General features: G+C 40.2%; 1 protein-coding gene across 5 annotated transcripts in view; it reads left to right on the top strand.

The window, feature by feature from the left end:
* Positions 1–18,171, top strand: part of FMNL2 (formin like 2) — a 296,180-nt gene that overhangs the window by 156,752 nt on the left and 121,257 nt on the right. For all 5 annotated transcript variants that reach the window (XM_053671653.1, XM_053671637.1, XM_053671647.1 and 2 more), the window contains exon 2: positions 12,869–12,952. In XM_053671653.1, coding sequence (XP_053527628.1) covers positions 12,869–12,952 — 84 coding nt within the window. The remainder of the gene's footprint in view (positions 1–12,868; positions 12,953–18,171) is intronic.

Genomic DNA, 18,171 nt, shown 5'->3' with positions numbered 1-18,171 from the left:
GGGACTGCTTCCCAGAAATCTGTTGTCTCTAAATGTAGGTATTTGCTTCCCTGAAAGGTGTTTTGTTCTTGTTGCTTTGTTTGATGCACACAGTGCAAGTGTGGACATTCTTCCTCATTTCAGACTGAGACCAGATCATGTTCTTAGGTAGCACTTTGTGCCTAGAGTACATCACTGTAGTGTGAGAATGTAAAACCAGGAATAATTCAAATGACACGGATTTTATTTTACACGAACTGTAATACTCTCCTAGATAGAAAAAACAAAGATTGAAAACCTACACCTCAAATAGAAGCTACCTCTTGCCGAGGTGTTTAAGGGTTCAGGTTTGTAATCTATTGACATAGTACACCTGTTTAATATGTACTTCATTATTTAATGTCATAATTGTTTTTGCATTACATATATACAATCTAAATTACCATGTACCAAACATAAAGAAGGTTTTGATTTTGCTGGTATTATGGAAGTTTTTACGTGAGTCGTGAATGCTTATTAAACATGCGTTGTGTGTTTATCCATGTTCAGAGAGCTTCCTTCTCATTGGAGGAAAAGCCTACACGTGGTCGTGTTTGGTGCCCCAAACGAATGCTGTCGGAGATAACACATAGCAAAGGCAACTCTAAGCATAGTACATGGCAGATAGGACTTAGGTGGTAGAGGCGTAGATTTGGGTGAAGGAGAAGGATGGGTGGGGGCTGTAGGGAGGGGCGGGGTAGGTGAAACTAGAGGACGAGAGGGGAAAGTAGATTCTAGACCTTTCCTATCGATGTCAGTCCTATAAGACACAGACACTGTTAGTAGTGTTTATATTAGTGTTTGATTCACAAATAGATGATGGCTAAATATGAGACTTCTCTTGTGGCTCTAATTATTTATGTGTTTAAAAGAAGATAAAAGATCTGGGGGAGGGTGTTCTTTAACTCATTACAGTGTAACTTAGGTGGCCGAGCAGAACCAGCACACAGTTATTACACTCCGCCTGGGTGTTAGGCTCCTGGCGAGGGGCTGGGGCCCTAAGGGTGACCTTCCTCCAGGGACTTGCAGTGTTGTTGGGACCGAAAGGTACGTTGGTAAAATAGGATGTGACCAGTGGTTCCCTCCACTGGTCACAATGCATGTTTAGCCAACAGTCCAAAAGATAAACTGAGAAAGGAATGTCTAGATCTGTGCTAAAAGATTTTGAAATTGTTGAATCATTTTGTTTGTAATTTGCGAAATTCTTCAGTTTTTATGACCTTTTAAGAGTTAAGTGCTTAAAAAATTAATATAAAAATATTCCCTTTGACATCGTGATTGAACTAACTTGTCTGTGGTTGGTAGTGACCATGAAAATACCAGTGGCATTGAAGTAGTGCTTTTTTTTAACTTTAAAATCAGGAAGATATTTTAATAGTAAATAAGAACATTCAAACAATAAAATACAGGGTCCTTTTTTGCACATGAATTATTTGAATTAGTTACTAAGTTCTTAAAATTGGTTATCCGGATTTTATGTTCTCTTCCATTTTTTAAAAATAGCTTTCAAAATTAATACATAATTAAGTGTACTTCAAGTGGAGTTTTTAATCTGAGGATATTGTTCTCGTACACACAAAAGTTTACTCAGCCGTCTTTTCTGCAGCTATGGAGGAGTAAGGACCAAAAAGCAAGTAGCAGACTAGTGGGGGAGAAAACCAGGAGTGGGGCATTGAAGACTTGTCACCTCTCAGGAGAAGGCCTGCTGTGCAAGCCGTACCCCAACCCTCACCCTCACCCTCATCCCGCAGTTTCCCTGCCGTCTTGGCTGGGCTTGTCTGTAGAGAAGCCTGGAGCTCTTAAAACAGAGTCCACCAAGACCGATGAACATGCGATGAAGCCTGAATTGTGCCAGTGTCATTGTGTTCTGTGGATGAGATAGTTTTATTTCGTAACGTGTTCTTATGAGCTGGTGTTTTTGGGTTTTTTTGGAGGGAGAGAAATATTAATGTCCCAGAGATAGTAAATTGATGGGTTTCCTCCTACACAGCACCAACTGGGGATCTGGCTCACAACTGGGGATTTGCCTGGTTCCCAGGCATGTGCCCTGACTGGGAATCAGTCGAACCAGTGACCTTTCAGTTTATAGGGCAGCACTCAGCTCACTGAGCTACACCAGCCAGGGCTGAGCTGGTGGTTTTAGTTTTAGATTTTTTTTTAAGTAATTCCACTTTAGGATATTATCTAGTCTCCCAAGATTTTCCACTTCCTACTAAATTAACTTAACTGCTGGCTTTGATCAGTTTGAATCTGCAGCGTATAAAATGGAAACCATGACTCTGCTCATTGGCAGTGAGTAGGGATATGAAAATCTTGGACTTTGGTATTATAGGAAGAAGGAAGCCATGGGGGGTAGCCAAATATTGGCAGGGTATTAGTTTTCTATTGCTTCTGTAACAAATTACCATGAACTTAGGGGCTTAACACCAGTCTACTTAGCTGTCTTACAGTTTTGCAGGGTAGGAGTCTGACTCCGATCTTCCTGGGAGAAAACCAAGGTCTCAGCAGGGCCGCATTTCTAAGAGACCTCGGAGGGGCTCCATCCTGTTGCCTTCTCAGCTTCTAGAAGCTGCTGTAGTCCTTCTCACATGGTATTACTCTGCCTTCTTCCCTCTGACTCTCTTCAGCCTCTGCTCACTTTCTTTTAAACTGTTTTTTATTATGGTAAAATAGTCATAATTTTATGAAGTTTACCATTTGAAGTGTGCAGTTGAATGGCATGAAGTAAATTCGCAGTGTCGTACAACTGCCGTCATGACCCAGCTCCAAAATTCATCACCCAGCTAGAAACCCGTATCTGTTAATCAGTGAGCCCCACTGCCCACTCCCCTCAGCCACTGGCAGCTTCTACTCTGCTTTTATTTATTTATTTTGTGGTCTGTATGATTTTGCCTATTCTAGATATTTCGTACGAGTAAAATCATAAAACACAAAGTATTACTTTGTGACTGGCTTCTGTTCCTTAACATGTTTCAAGGTTCGTCCATGTTGTATTATGCATCAGAACTTCGTTTCTTTTTGTGATTGAATAACATTCTGTTGCACACATATACCACATTTTGTTTGTTCATTCATCTCTTAATAGACATTTGGGTTGTTCCCAGCTTTTGACTATTGTAAATAATATTGCTGTGAACATCGGTGTACAGGTGTCTGTGTGAGTCTGTTTTTGATTCTTTTGGGGGATCTCTACCTGTGAGTCGAATTGGGCGGGTCAAGTGTTGATTCTGTATTTAACTATTTGAAGACTGTTTTCCATAGTGGCTGCACCATTTTACGTTCCTACCGTCTGTATATGCGGGATTCGATTTCTCTTTATTCTCACCAACACGTATTTTCCATTTAAAAAATGCCGCTTCTTCCACTTTGAAGGGCAACTGTGATCACATTGGTCCCACCCAGGTAGACTAGGATAATCTCCTAATCTCAATATTCTTTTTTTAATTGTTTAAAAAATTCTAAATTATTTTAGTTTTTAAAAAATCTCTATTATATTTTTTCATTACCATTTAGTCCCTTTATACCCTATCTCCCCTCAACAGTCACCTCACTGTTGTCTATGAGTCCTTTTTCCTTTTCCCAATCTCAACAGTCTTAATCATGTCTATAATAATCACTTCTTAATGTGGAAGGAAACATATTCACAGGTTCTTGGGATCAGGATAAGGACATCTTCAGGGCTATAATTATTCTGCCTATGACAACAAGTCTGCACTTGAAGCTGCAGCTATTTACAAACGAGGAGCTATGGATTCGTTGTTACAGAGTCCAGTAGTTGCCTACAAAGCACTTTTCTAGCACCTAGAGTGGCCTTATGTGTGGCACCCCATTGAAGTGTACAGCGGTGTGCAGGGAGGCACGGCACAGCAGTCGGCAGGCCTTCGGTAAAGAATTGTTTGAATTCCAGAACAGGTCAAGGAATCAGACATCTTGCCTCTCATGACAATCAGGCATGAGAGCTGGAATAAATTGAATGAGTGTTTCTTTTCCTTATTCCCTTTGTGTTTGGGTATGATAAGAATCTGTATTTTAGGAGTTGGCATGATGACCAGAAGAGGGCTGTGTGGTTTTGGCATCTGTTGGATATTGAATCGCTTAAGATAGCGATGAGGGGAGTGGTTGAAAGTGGGGAATCTGACGGAGGCTCCTACCTCTGTGACCTTCTGTTCTGTGGTTATGATGGCCTGTCCCACCTAGCGTTGCATGTTGATGGTAATCTGGTCTTGCAATGCAATGGAAACAATGCAAGCATAAACATATCATGTAAACATAAATATATAGATATGAAATCACACTTGTTTATGACCATTTGCAAAGGGCGGCCAAATATGACTAACTTAAAACAGTAGATAGTTTACATGAGACTTTGGGAAGTTTCTTATTTAGTTTGTGTTATTGGTTAAAAATAAATGTATATGTATAAGTTTCTAGAGGTTAAGAACACTTATCTGGTCAGGAAATGATGGAGGCATCCTAAATGAAAAGTGGGTAATAGTAATCCACATATTCCTTACAGTGAGGATAACAAGAGTGACTAACATGTGCTGAGTGCTTAGTGGGCGAGGACTTTGTGTTAATTACTATGCATGTGTTATCTGATTTGATTTCCCCAAGTATACATATGTATACATACACGTGCACATACACATGTGACTGGGCCTTCTTTCATGGTAATGGAGAAAGAGTCTGGCCTGCATTTTTTGTTCCACCTTGAATAACAGCCCATCATAAGAATGTGGACATTGCCTGCAGTTTTTGAGACCATTTGGTCACTTATAAAAGAATAGGACTGAAATATCAAAAGCTTCTCTTCCAGCTCTGTGCCTTCTGATTACTGAAAAGGTGCGGAAGGGTCGTGTGTCTTTCGTTCATTCCTTAAAGAAAGCCTTCCAAGAGAACAGGCTGTAGCTAAAGTTGTGAATGGGAGATTTGAGGTATGTCTCCTTCTCACAGGTTCCACAGAAAGGACAGCTTTCCAGTCAGATTTTATTTTAAAGATGTAACTCGATAAGGGAGAAGGCAGATTTCTCCTGCTGTGGGCTTTACTGGCTACAGTGAATGATTAATACCTTCGATGATTAAATGACAATGACAGTGACAATGAAAGGTGACTGACTGATGATTCAGTTTGGGGAACTGTTTGGCTCTCTGCCTGAGTCCTGTGCCAGGAAAAAAGCTGAATATATTTTAGTGGCATCTTCCAGATTAGGAGGATATTAAAATGTAGGGTGTCAGGTAGTTGCTTGGAACAAGAATGTAGATCATGGAAGGAAATGGCTTTGAGGTTAGTTGGACAGAGGGGTGGATCACGTGTTGAATTTGCAGCTACTTTCCTGCTGCCCTCAGATATTGCCATTTTAAAGTGAACTCATGGGGGAATTGGCACATTTATTCAGAACCAAGTGACTCGACCTGATGTCCCAGTAATGGTATAAGGGAAAAATGGCAGCGTGGGAAGAATAAACAGAGGAGAAACCCTTTGCCTATTGCGACTGAGGACCCTAGAAGCTTGCTCTTTCCAGACATTTCCTTGGCTGCTTCTCTGAGATTTGATTGTTATGGAACAGGTTCTGTTTTGTGTTGGTGTACTTCTCTCCTTTTGATTCACTGAAGTCTAAGTTAACCTCATGTTTGTATTTCCGCCTTCACTTTTTTAAAATTGGGGTTATTGACTGTTTGCTGAATTGAAAGAGTATCTGGCTATTTATAGATATGACATTCCAGTATCTGATTTTGGGGCTGTAGTTCATATTTTTGAAGATATTGAAGATTACTATAAAAATGCCATTATTTTTGTCTTAAAACATGAATAAATTAAATAATACATGCATTTTCACTTTAATGTTGCATACTAATGACTATGTGTTGGGTTATTCAAGTTGAATCGTGGGATTGCTTTGCTCAGATGGGTCATATTTTAGAAGCACTGCAGCCTAAGTGTCATGGAAAGAGCACGATCACGCAGACCTCTCTTTTTAAGTCCTGGCTTTGCCACCTATCTCATGCATGGAAGAGTCTTGTACCTCCTTGTCTTTCAGTTTTCTTCTCTGTTAAGTGGAGAAGGTGATACCTACTTGTCAGGATTTAAAGTGGAATCAATTGGATAATATGTGCAGAGAGCCTAAGTGCCTGAGACCTATCAGACTGTCAGTGAATGCTACATCTTCCTTTTGACACTTAGTTTTGATTCTGAACTTCAATTTTAAAATATATCTTCAACTCTGAACTGTTTGTTTTTTTCATTTTGCTTTTGATTCAAGTTGTGTGGCCCAAGCGCACTAATAGTAATTGTTAGATCAGGTTTGGAATCCAGCCCGTACAGCTCCAAAGCCCAACCAGTAAGTCCCTGTCCCATCTCCCTCGTTAGATCCCATTCCTTTCTGTGCTGCCCAAGCATCCAGTTGCAACCATCACTTTCCTTTCTTTGTTTTTTTGGTAGCAAAGAGTCATGGCTCCCAGGAGGGAGAAATGCGGAACTGTTTGGGTAGAGTTTCAGTTTGGCAAGATTAAAAGCATTCTAGAGATATGTTATACAACACTATGAATATAGTTAACAAAGTGTACACTTAAACATGGTTAAAAGGGCAAATTTTATATATTTCTCCACACACTAAAAAAAAAGGAATGGCTCTTTTATAATTCAGGAACTAAAAGATTGAGTATTTCTCCTGTGACGAACTTTTCCCTGCTTCCACAAGCAAAATTGCTATTGAAGTGTATGTCCCTCCTCCTTTTTGTGCAGGTGGTTATGTAACAGGAGAGTTTCTGTTATTGAATCTGGCGACTTAATACTTGGAAGTTTTCGTTTAGAGATTACAAGAACAAAGGAGCTAATTGCATAAGGTGTTTGGGTACGATTCGCTTGCTCTGCTATGTGTCTTCTGCATATCACTGTGGGTTTCTCAACATGAGCCTTCAGCATATCAGGACAAAAGAAGGAGGTTTCACAAGTTTCCATTATTCCCATGGACCTAGGACAAGAGCTGTTACTGTAAAACTATTCCTAGGACATGAGTTTATTTGGTTCTATATGACTTAGGTACCTTCATTTGGCTCTGTGTTATATATGGTAATTAATCTGTATTGACCGTAATAGGATCTTTTAATTATAGTTAATTTCTCTATGAAATACCCAGAAACTTGGATATTTCATTATATTTTACCTTTTATTTTCAAAGCTCCTGAGATGGAAATCACATTTCAAAACAACGTAAAATTGTATAGTTAAGAACAAACCAGAATATGACTATAAAGGTAACAATCACTTTAGGTAAATTAATTGTTATAATTGATACCAATTTGAATTTACTGGCAACCAAAAAAAAAAACCAAAATTCAGTTTCCATTATTTATTATTTATGGAAGAAGACCATAACATCATCTTTCTTGAGAGAGATTTTGCTAGAATTGAATTTGAAGATTTTTCTCTTACGAACTTGTGTTTGGGAGGGAGATAATTACTAGTGAGTAATAGACATTATCACTGACTAAAGTTTTCTAAGAAACAGATACTCTGAGTGTATAGATTTTGTTAATCCCTGAAACATAAATGCTAAATCAATGAAGTTATTTTTAGGCTGCAGAGTATGACAAGCTTGCTTTTCAAGCGACTTGCATAGTACCTCCTCTTTGCCACATGCTCTGCCAGACATTGCAGATTAACAAAGAAGTTGCCCTCGAAGTACTTAGTGGAGTGGGGAATTTGGATAGGTAAACAGATTGTTAGGGTACAGTGTGCGAGTTTCTATAATGGCGACATATACGGTGCCATTGGGGTAGTTGGGGGGAAATTGTAATGATCAGGGACATTTGAGTTGATTCTTAAAAGTTTGCCAAGTTGAAAGGAAGTAAGGGATGTTGCTTATAGAGAGCATACCCTTAGGTGGTCAGGTTTATTTTAGCTAGGAACTTGTACAATCTAGACGTAGATAATTAACATTCACAGACTTCTCAACTCAAATAGCATGTCTTCAATGGACTTTTGGCATGTACTTGAATGCAGCTACTTCATGATTAAATTCCCTCCTGTGCCTTCAGATATTCTGCTACATGGTCAAATCCCAGTAGGTGTTGGACAGATTGATGGGCGAAAGGAAGGAAAATAGAGCCCTGTGTTACAGATATCACAAAGTGAGGGTGAGGTGGAGTTGTCACTATTAGAAAACTTGGACGCTGACTTACCTTTTCAGCCAAATAGAAGAGCTATTTATTTATTATTTTTTAAATATTAATTTTTGAATTGATTTCTTTAGAGAGAAAGAGGAAGGAGTTAGAGATAGAAACATTGATTTGTTGTTCCACTTATGTGTGCATTCCTTGATTGATTCTTATATGTGCTCTGATTGGGGATTGAACCCGTAAGCTTGGTGTATGAGGATGAGCTCTCACTGATTGAGCTTCCTGGCTGGGGTAAGCAGTTTCTTTTTATACTTCAAGGGACTAGAGGTACAGCCAATGTTTTCTTCAGAAAATAGTTTGGAATCTTATGAATTACCTGCACAAACATTTAGCTTATACTTCAGAGACCCGTCCTGTGCAGCATTAAAGGAATGAGTTCACTCTAAAAAAGTTTAAGGGCAGTTATTACCCACTAATCACAACATCCCTGAACTTTAGCCAGGCCTCTGTGGAGTGTCTGAGTTTTAAATAGAGCTGCTTCCCCGAGGTCCCTGTAGAATTATTAAGCTGTGCAGTGTATTCCTGAACAGTTCAGAGGGTTGACGGTAGAGGGGTTATTTTAGATGAATGATTACCAAATGCAGTGTTAGTTTTGGTGTACACTGATGTTGAGCAATCCTTCTATTTCTCCCAACAATAACTAGTCATCATGCCAATAGACTTCTTAAGACTTCTCATTCAGAAGGACATGCTCCTTTCTTTCAACCTCTGGAATTGTGTATCTACGCTTGACTGTTCTCTTAGCTGTCTCACAGCTATCTCAGACTTAAACTGGACCATTTGTAAATGTTATTCTTCACCACCTGCTCTGGATCTGTGCCTTCTTTTGCTGTTACGTCACTCTCACTAAATGGATCACCATTTACCTAGTAACTCAAGGTAGAAAAAAGCAAGGTGTTAATTCTTGACATCCTTCCTCAGCTCTTAAGTCTAACCAGTCAGTTTCACTTAATCTTCTGACATCCATCTTCCCTACTTAATTTGATGTGCCATCAGCCTTGTCTAAGCCATCATTCTTCATTTGAAGTACTACCCTGGCCTTCCTCCTTCTACTTTTGCTGTTTCGAATCAGGTCTCTACGTGGCATCTACGGTAATTTTGTAAAACATTACTTGGTTGTGTCCTCTCATGGTTACAGTCTTCAGTGGCTTCCCATTGCACTTTTTAAAAATGTTTTAATTCAGTGTTTTGTTTATTTATGTATATATTTTTTCCATTGCACTTTAGATGAAATAAAAAGGATTTGTTCTGGTCTATATGGCTGGGCATGGCACAGCCTTGACCTACCTTTCCAGCTTTCTGTTTTCCCCATTCATTCCTTCGCTTTCACTTTCTCTCCAGCTCTGCTTACTCTCCTTCAGCTCTTTGAAGTGCCAAGCTGTTTTCATCTTAGCGTGTTTTTTCTATTTTCTTTGCCCAGAGTGCTGTTGTCCACGCCTCACCTGGCTTACTTCTCATTTTTAGGACTCATCTTGTTACGAGAGATCTTCCACATTGTCCAATCTAGAGTTGCCTTCTGATAATTTTTGTCAAAACTTCTATCTCCCCGGATAATATGATGCTCCACAGAGACCATAGCTGTGTGGTTCTGCACTGTGCCGGGTAGCACAGTGCTTGTATGAGGGCGGTACTTCATAAATATTTGTTGAATGAAAGACTTTCATTAAAGTAAAGGTAGATCTAGAAAGGAGAATCTTGGCTTTCTCCAGTAACCACAGGATCTGTCTAATTCCTATAGCAGGGTTTGCACACTGCTTCTGTGTGAGTATAGAGTACTAACAGATAGCCAGTTATTTGCTATTTTTGCCTTGCACGAAAAAAAAGGAAAGAAAGAAAGAAAAAAGCTTGGTGGCCTTGTCAATGTTTGTTGTCGGGAATCCAAGAGACTAAGTTGAGATCCGATTTTCTTTTTTGTTTGTGTGAGGTTTTTTGTTTTATTTTTATTTTTATTTTTCCTAATCCATTTACTTTTTTCACCTAGTCCCCTAACCCCTGCTCCTCTGACAGTTGTTGGTCTGTCCTTTGTCTGTGAGTCTGTTTCTGTGTTGTTTGTTAATTTTTTCACATTTTTTAAATTGCTGTTCAAGTACAGTGGTCTCCATCCCCCCCCACACTACTCCTCCCAACCCCAGCCATCCCACTCCCCCACCCCTTAATCTTGCCCCCTTTTGGTTTTGTCCATGTGTCCTTTATACATGATCCTGAAAACCCTTCCTCGGCAGAAAGAGATCCTGTTTTTGCTCCTGTAAAACTGTCTGATCTTGAGCAAGTTAACCAAGTTCTCCCAGGTCTGTTTCCCCATGTATAAAATGCAGAAAATTGTATTTGTCCTTGTTTTGGGCTTGTCGTGAAGGTTTCATGAGATCATGTATGCAAAGTACCTCATACCGTGTTTGGGGCCTTATAGTTCAGGCATTCTTTTTCTTATCCCCTTTATAGCACACGAGATTAATGAGGACTGTGAGAAAAAGTCATTTAACTTACCTTGTAAACTTATTGTTCTTATTTGATGTGTAATGATACCCAGGAGCACTCACATGAGGTCAAAATCATTTTAAGAGGAAGTAATTCATCTCTAGGGTGCAAATAAACAATGATGGACTGGTCATTTAATAGCCAATAACATTGGCTCTCTCAGAAAGAAACTCATGGAATTCTCGTTTACTTTATTTCAGGAGTGCTTTTTAAAAAACATTGTAAGATTAAAATAATAAACACAAGTAGATATTTTTTATTCTGGTTCAAGTAGCTATGCTATGGAGATGGGCCACAAGACAATATTTTCCCCATTTTAGTATTGCTATGGCGAAGCCTGGGCAGTACCATTGAAAACCCTGGAGGCCAAAGCTCTTCTAATTATGTTGTCAGCTTGGGGGGTAATTTAATATTTTAATATTCCGAAGACAGTTAAATGGGTTAGATTCAAATTAGTAAGTGGTGTATATCTACCGCCTACTCAGGCATTTCAATCTGGATGCTACATTGTGTTTAAGGGAAAATGCTTGTGGTACATCTGTCAAAATCATTAAAGGTTAATTCTCTGCCTCTATTAAGTCAGAATAACTCACTGACCCTTTCCTCTAATAAATTTGTCTCACTGGATGACATGTGACAGTACTGTGGCAAGGGGAGTTGTTTTCTCACTCTGGAGAAAGCGAGGAGCTTGAGCATTAAAAGCTCAGAGCCTATTTGTCTACTCGAATATTGGTGCAGGCAAGGTGCTGTATTGTGTATTGCAGGATAGGTATGATCTACAGCAGTGATTTTCAACTGGTGTGCCACAAGAATGTTTCAAATACGTAATACCTAACTGTTCAGTAAGGGGCACCGACCTCTCTTCCCCTTTCAGGGCTTCCAACCTGTGGGCTGCGGGCTGCATGCAGCCCACTATGGCTGCGAGTGTGGCCCCGCACAAAATCGTCAATTAACTTAAAACATTATGAGATTTTTTTTTGTGATTGCGTGTCGCAATGTATTTAATTAATGTGTGGCCCAATACAGCCCTTCTTCCAGTGTGGCCCAGAGACAGCAACAGGCTGGAGACCCATGCTTGTCAAATAAAAAAGTGACAGCAACCAAAACAACAGTACCCATCTGGTGTGCATGAATCAACATCACACCTATAGTTTTTGTCAAGTTGGCAAAAAGTGTTTTTTGGTATGTGACAGAATTTTAGTAATCAGTTTCTTTGGGCCGTGAGATGAAAAAGGTCAAAAATCGCTGATCTAGGGTGTTGAGACGAGGGGATAGACAGGGCGGTGAATGGATGTGAGACTCTACCAGTAGTTTAGAACTTGGGAAATTTAGGGTGGCCAAGGGAACAGATGTGACTTCTTTCTGGGACTCTCTCACTCTGCCATGTTCTGTAGCTAAAGATCTCACCTGAAACCCAAGCCAAGTATCTTAAAAATGTGTATGATTGGTTATTTGGGACATTAGACTAGTAATATGTGAATGTACTGGAGAAAATCCATGGCCAACACTGCAGGAGGTGTGCTGTATGGACACAGGAGGGGGCTGTATGAGAACTGATGTCTAGACATTTCTTTTAGCTCATGGTCAGTTTCTCACTGCAAGTTCAACTTCATAAACTAATCTGGCTAAACTAAGAATAGCAGTTGTTAATGCTAACATATATCCAGCATAGTGTTAGCACATGCTGTCGTCTTACAGAGATGGGAAAAACCAGTTGTAATGTTTTCATTAAAACAACAACAACAACCTTTCTTTTACTCATAGGTGTCTCTCAGAGTGAGTGAAAGTTGACATTTTCTATCAGCGATTTTGGTCATTGAGTTTCTTTTGATGTTGTCTGTGTCTGGTGGGCTGCAGTGCCTTAAAACGAAGTTGGGGCAATAACTACCTTCTCAACAATTCCTGACCTTTTGTGGAGAAGAGTGACAGCCCACTATTACATGCAAGTCTGTAGTTCAAAACAGACTACCTCGATGTCCTGGCACAGGACTTCAGAGTCTCCGCCCTTCTCCTATTAAGCTGATTTGATGTTTAAATGACTTCTTCAGTATGTTTCTCTTTAATGAGATGCTAGAAATTGAAAAGAAGCCATAAAAGAAGCACAGTAATAGTCTTTGGTCTGCCAAGAGTTAGCCATGTGCAGTTTGTTGTGGAATGTGATGTAACTCTTCATTTCTTTCTCTTTTTTTTTTTCCAGAATGCTATGAACCTACCCCCCGACAAAGCCAGGTTACTGAGGCAGTATGACAATGAGAAAAAGTGGGAACTGATTTGTGATCAGGTAAGAAACAATGATGCTTTTTGAAGAAATAGTGAAAGAAGAGGCTTCCGGCCTAAATATATTAGACTTTTTTGTCAGGAGATGTGTGGATTCTGTTTCCTGACTCTGCCTTTCTGTTTCTTGGGCTCAAAACAAAAGTTAGAAAATGACTTCTTTTATTCTTGTGTGGTTTTGATTCTCTCCTTTATTTTCAAACTTTTTGTATTAGCCGTCTGGGAGATCCGGTCAGGTGGGCAAACCAAATTCAGATGGGCTGTTTTCCTGTTTACCTTACATAGCAGGCTGTGCTGCCTGAACAGTGCATGTCCTCTGGTTGGTGTCCCATTCATGTGTATTGATGTGTGGACACATAAGAAGGTGAATTGTTGATGAAGGGACATTGTTTAGGCTATTAAAAAATTACTTCAGTTTTTAGAAATTCTTTTTATTTTATGATCTCATGACAAATTCAGACTCTTCAGAGGGATATAAAATAAAAAGTGGAATTCTTCATTTTCTTGGTAGTCTTTTAATTGTACACCTAAGAGTTCCACTGGTAAGACTTTGACGTTTCCTTTCAGTTTTTGTTATTTAAAAACAAAGAAGTAGCCCTCGCTGTCTTGCCCAGTTGGGGCATTGTCCCGCAAGACACGGGGGTCTCATGTTCAAATGCTGGTCAGGGCCCATGCCTGGATTGTGGGCCAGGTCCCGGATGGGGCGTGTGCGAGAGGTGACCAATTGATGTTTCTCTCTCTTTCTTTCTTCCTACCTTCTCTTCTCTCTAAGTAAATAAGTAAAATCTTTAAAAAACAAGCAAACAAACAAGTATATAAATACCTACCCACAGTCTTCTGTGTCTCGGTACATTTGTCAGTTTATACGTCTCTACCGTCTTCTTTGAAATGTTATGTAGTGTTCCATTTCATTGCTAGTGATTTGGGGAGAACTTTATGCCAAGACCAGGTACAGGCTAGTCATTTTAAAACTTAGAAGAGTCAGTCTCTGAAGGTAAAGAGTCGGCTGTGTATAAGATATATATTATTCACTCTTTCATTTTGAGTTTCAGGGTGTTTGTGTACCTCCTTCATGCCACCCTGAAAATTTGGGGGAGTGTCGTAATTCTTCCTGATGGAGCTCCCTTGGGGCTCTGTTGTGGGAATACAACGTGTCAGGGGAGGAGAGAGGGTTTTCCTGAGAGGTTTGCCATGCTTCCTGAGAAGTCCATGAACGCTGTGGCCAGCGTTTCTGAAGCATGCGTTGTGCGTTGTTTGACCTAAAGCCCTAAACTTGAACAGTGAGGAAATGGTGGTAAAAATCCTGCTCGCTTTTCCATGCTGTATTAGAGCACCCAAAATGGATAGAAACTTAAGGGGAAGCATACTGCTCATGTGACCCTGATTGAAAGGAATACAGTTTTACCAACACTTACAATCTCCTTTCTTGAGACTTAATTTTTAATAAGTGTTATTTAAGCCTATTATTGGGAGGAAAAATGATTTTATGACAGTGAAAAAATATAGTAGGGATAATCAACATGAAGGAAAGGCAATCACACAAGTGAGGGAAGTCCAGAGGGGTGACAGATTCTGCCGTAGCACAGGTTACGGGAGGGCGCAGGGAGCCGGCCTCCGGGGCCATAAGTCAGAGCTGCGAGGGGGGGCTGAGCCCTCCTTCCTTCCTCCCAGGGGCAGAATATTCAGGGCCAGCTCAGTCTGCCCTGTTCCTTTCTGGCTTTAATGAATTATTCATTTTTGTGTGTCTCTAATATGCCGGAAGGGGAAGACTCCTGACGATGGGAGATTTCTAACAGCTGGGCTCTTCTGTCGGACCAGGAGTAGCTCCACTGGGTGGATGAGGAGTGGAGGGCAGCCTGACGCTCCTGGAGGAGCAAATTAGTTAAACTGAGTATTTGGTTGATTTTCAGCTCTTCAAAGTTAAGGTTATGATTGCCTTACATGTTACTCTGCCAGGACATGGAGAATTTAGCTACTTCATCTGTTCCTTTCTGGCAGTCACTTTAAGTCAGGCCGAGAGCTGAAGTGGCTTCATCACTTCTGAGGTGCTGTGGGTGATTTGTTAGTTATAGTGAAATAATAATAATTATTATTGCCAGTAGCCAGCATTTAGTAAGCAGATTTTCTTTCTAAGAGCATTGTGTTTAATCTTCAAAGCATACCAAGAGGATATTTAATAGTATTTCCATTTGTCATACGGGGAAAACCGAGACTAGAAGTTGATTATTGCTGAAGGTCATTTAGTGATAATGAGGCATAGACGGTCGGTCATATTCTAGAGAATGTGCGCATTCCAGGGTCTACTCCCTTAACCGTACTTTCTGCGCCCTTCTTCACCAAGTACTCAAGTGTGTGCATGATATACAAAAGTAGGAAAAAATAGAGGTTATCTCGAGTTCTCTGATTTGCATTCTGGCATTCTCTCCTGAGGAGGAGAGAAGCCAGGGAGTCTAGGCCTCGTGTACCCTCATCACCACTGTGGCAAGCTGTCCTTTGTCATTGTTAGGACTGTGGCCAGCAGAAGACTGGACTCACAGTCACAGGTAACTTACTGGTGTGTCACCCACATGAATGTAATTTCCACTATGTATGTTTCTGAGGGAAAAGATAAAATCCATTAGCTCAAAGCATGCCTTATATATTAACTTATATGGCAGATATTATGTATTGGTGCTTCTTTGACTGAATGTTTATCTTATACAGACCATGTTCATGTGTGTGACACATATGACACACACAACACACACGACCCATATATTTGGTGCCTAACCTATGTTTCTCTGTTACATAACCTGAGGGATGCTCAAAATACATTTGCTTTTATGAGCCTATTTATATGAAATGTCCAGAATAGAAAAATTCACAGAGAGAGATAGTAGATTTAATGGTTGCCATAGACTGGGAGGGGGAATGAGTGACCGATAATGGGAATTACATCTCAGCCTCTGCAACAACCAGAGATGGGGGGGGGGCGTAAATAAGTGTTTGTGTGGATCTCCTTTGGATCCTAATCTGCACAAACTATGAAAAGGCTTTTTGAGAAAATTGTGGATATTTGATGTGTGAGTCCAAAGGAATTACTAGGTAATTCTAAGTAATTATTTTTGACTTTGTTGGCTTGGCATTGTGACTATATAACAATCTGTTCTTATTTTTAAAGAAATGTATACTGATGTAAGGGTGAAATGATATGATGGGTTTGCTCTAAAATATTTTATCAAAAGAAAACAAGAAAAAGGGATGGTGGTGGGATATGTTGGTGAGCAGTACGGTACACTTGCAACTTTTGTGTGTGTTTGCAAAGTTATAAGATTTAAAAGTAAAGATTTTTGCCACTTAATGATCTATTTTTTCCTCCTCTACAAAATGTAGTTAACACTAAAATCCTTAAATTACTTAAGAATTGGAGGCAAATGTGGAGGGTTAATATAAAATGCTCTGTCCTGATTCAGTTTAGGAAAGTCAACTGAATTTAATATCATTCGTCAACTTTTTCATACTTGCATATGGTTGCATTAGTCTCGCTCTTTGTTTTGTAAGTGTAGCAATGTCTCCCCCACCAGAAATGAGTTACCTGTGTGTATATCTTCAATACCTTGCTTAGTTACTGAAACAAAATAGGTGCTTCATTGAAAGTGTGTCGACTGAAAGGAAGAATAGTTAAATGACGTGTGTGGGAGGCAGGGGAGAAGGAAGAGAAGACCGAAGGGAGAAGAAGGTGGGTGGAAGCCTGGAAGCAGTGGTTTCCTCTTTCTTTATCCCTTCCCCATCCTCTGCCTGTTGGTGTGCTTTGCTTGTGATAAGAGGGAAAGGTGCCTGATGTAGGTGTGAAGGAGTCTATATTGGTATTGGAGTCTGTATTGGTATAAACTTCACTGCATATATTGCAATGCAGCTCTGTCTTCACCCACCCACGGTGAACTGAAAACAGAGTTGTTTGGCTAATTCTAGGGAGCAGGTTATTTTAAAGACATAAAATCCCAAAATTGCTTGCTATAGTGAGAGTATCCCAGCAGTGATCCTCTGTCCTTTCCTGGACTGGTGCATAAATACAAAGATGACCTGAGCTGCTCGTGGGCCTCCTCAGTTGAACTAACATGGGAGGAGAAGCTGTTTCACTCTGGTTTGAATGGGCCACAGGCACCTCAGAAAGAGAGGCTTTCCTGTTGGGTTTTAGGTGGTGTGAGGTGCATCCCCGAGAATTTATTTTCGTGCGGTAGTAAGTGGAATGAGTTCTTATTAGGACATTAATTCAAGAACTCTGGGGACACTGAGGCACGTTTAATAGCAGGAGATGGTAGTGTGAGGTTAAAAAAGCTGGAAATGTTAAGTTACTTGGGCGATCACAAATAAACACCCTCAGCCGCATAGCAGTGATGGAGCGCCTTCCTTGCTCTTAGATATACATATGTATAGACAGAAAATGCCCCTTGCTCTTACTTCGGCCTCAAGTACAGGCCTGGTGCTTCACTGTTTGGCTTTGGGGTCTTGACTGTTTCCCATCAGTTTAGGGTCAAAGCTGCATTTAGGGAGTTACAGAGATCCTAGGTGAATTTTCACATCATTATATCAGGTGTGGTTGTTAAAGACCATTTATTTCAAGCCATTCTTTATTTTTCTACTTCAGAAGTTAACTCATGCTTGTCAAAAAGAAAAACTGTATTAGAAGCCTATGAAGAAAAGTTAATTCCTTTTACCTTTCATACCTGTTCGCTCATTCTCTTAATTTGTTGCTGATGAAACTGGAGTTCCAAGAGCATGAGTAGGTCAGCAGTACCTCGTCCCTCCTGGCTGACTAGTGAGATGAGAACACCTGTTTCCGAACTCCAGTTACAAACCCTTTCAGTTACTTCCTGTTACACAGGAACCTGGAAATGACCCACTGAAACAAACTGTGGTAGGTGACAGGTTGTCAGTCAGGCTTCATCCTGTGATTTCTCAGGTGTTACTGGTTTAGGGGGACAGCTATTGAACTTATGGGTGATTGGTTCATAACTGCGCATCTGCTGAATGATGAAGTGGAAGTGGTTAGTCACAAAATCAGGACATTTTCGATAGCTGATGCCTATGGGTTTAGACTGCATGGATGTAAGGTGCAGTTGTGAAATACTAGCGGTGCCACACCTGAGCTGGATTAGAAAGCTTCCCTGTGGCTTTGCAGGTACTGATGGTGAGGTTGATTTTGGGGGGTGGATTAGGATGACTCTATCTTGCTTCCCAATGGCT

This window comes from Artibeus jamaicensis, unplaced genomic scaffold, assembly GCF_021234435.1.
Source record: "Artibeus jamaicensis isolate MK-2021 breed Jamaican fruit bat unplaced genomic scaffold, CSHL_Jam_final contig_1832, whole genome shotgun sequence".
NCBI classification, from domain to species: domain Eukaryota; kingdom Metazoa; phylum Chordata; class Mammalia; order Chiroptera; family Phyllostomidae; genus Artibeus; species Artibeus jamaicensis.
Note: the sequence above shows the minus strand (reverse complement) of the source record. Positions and strands in the feature narration are given on the sequence as shown.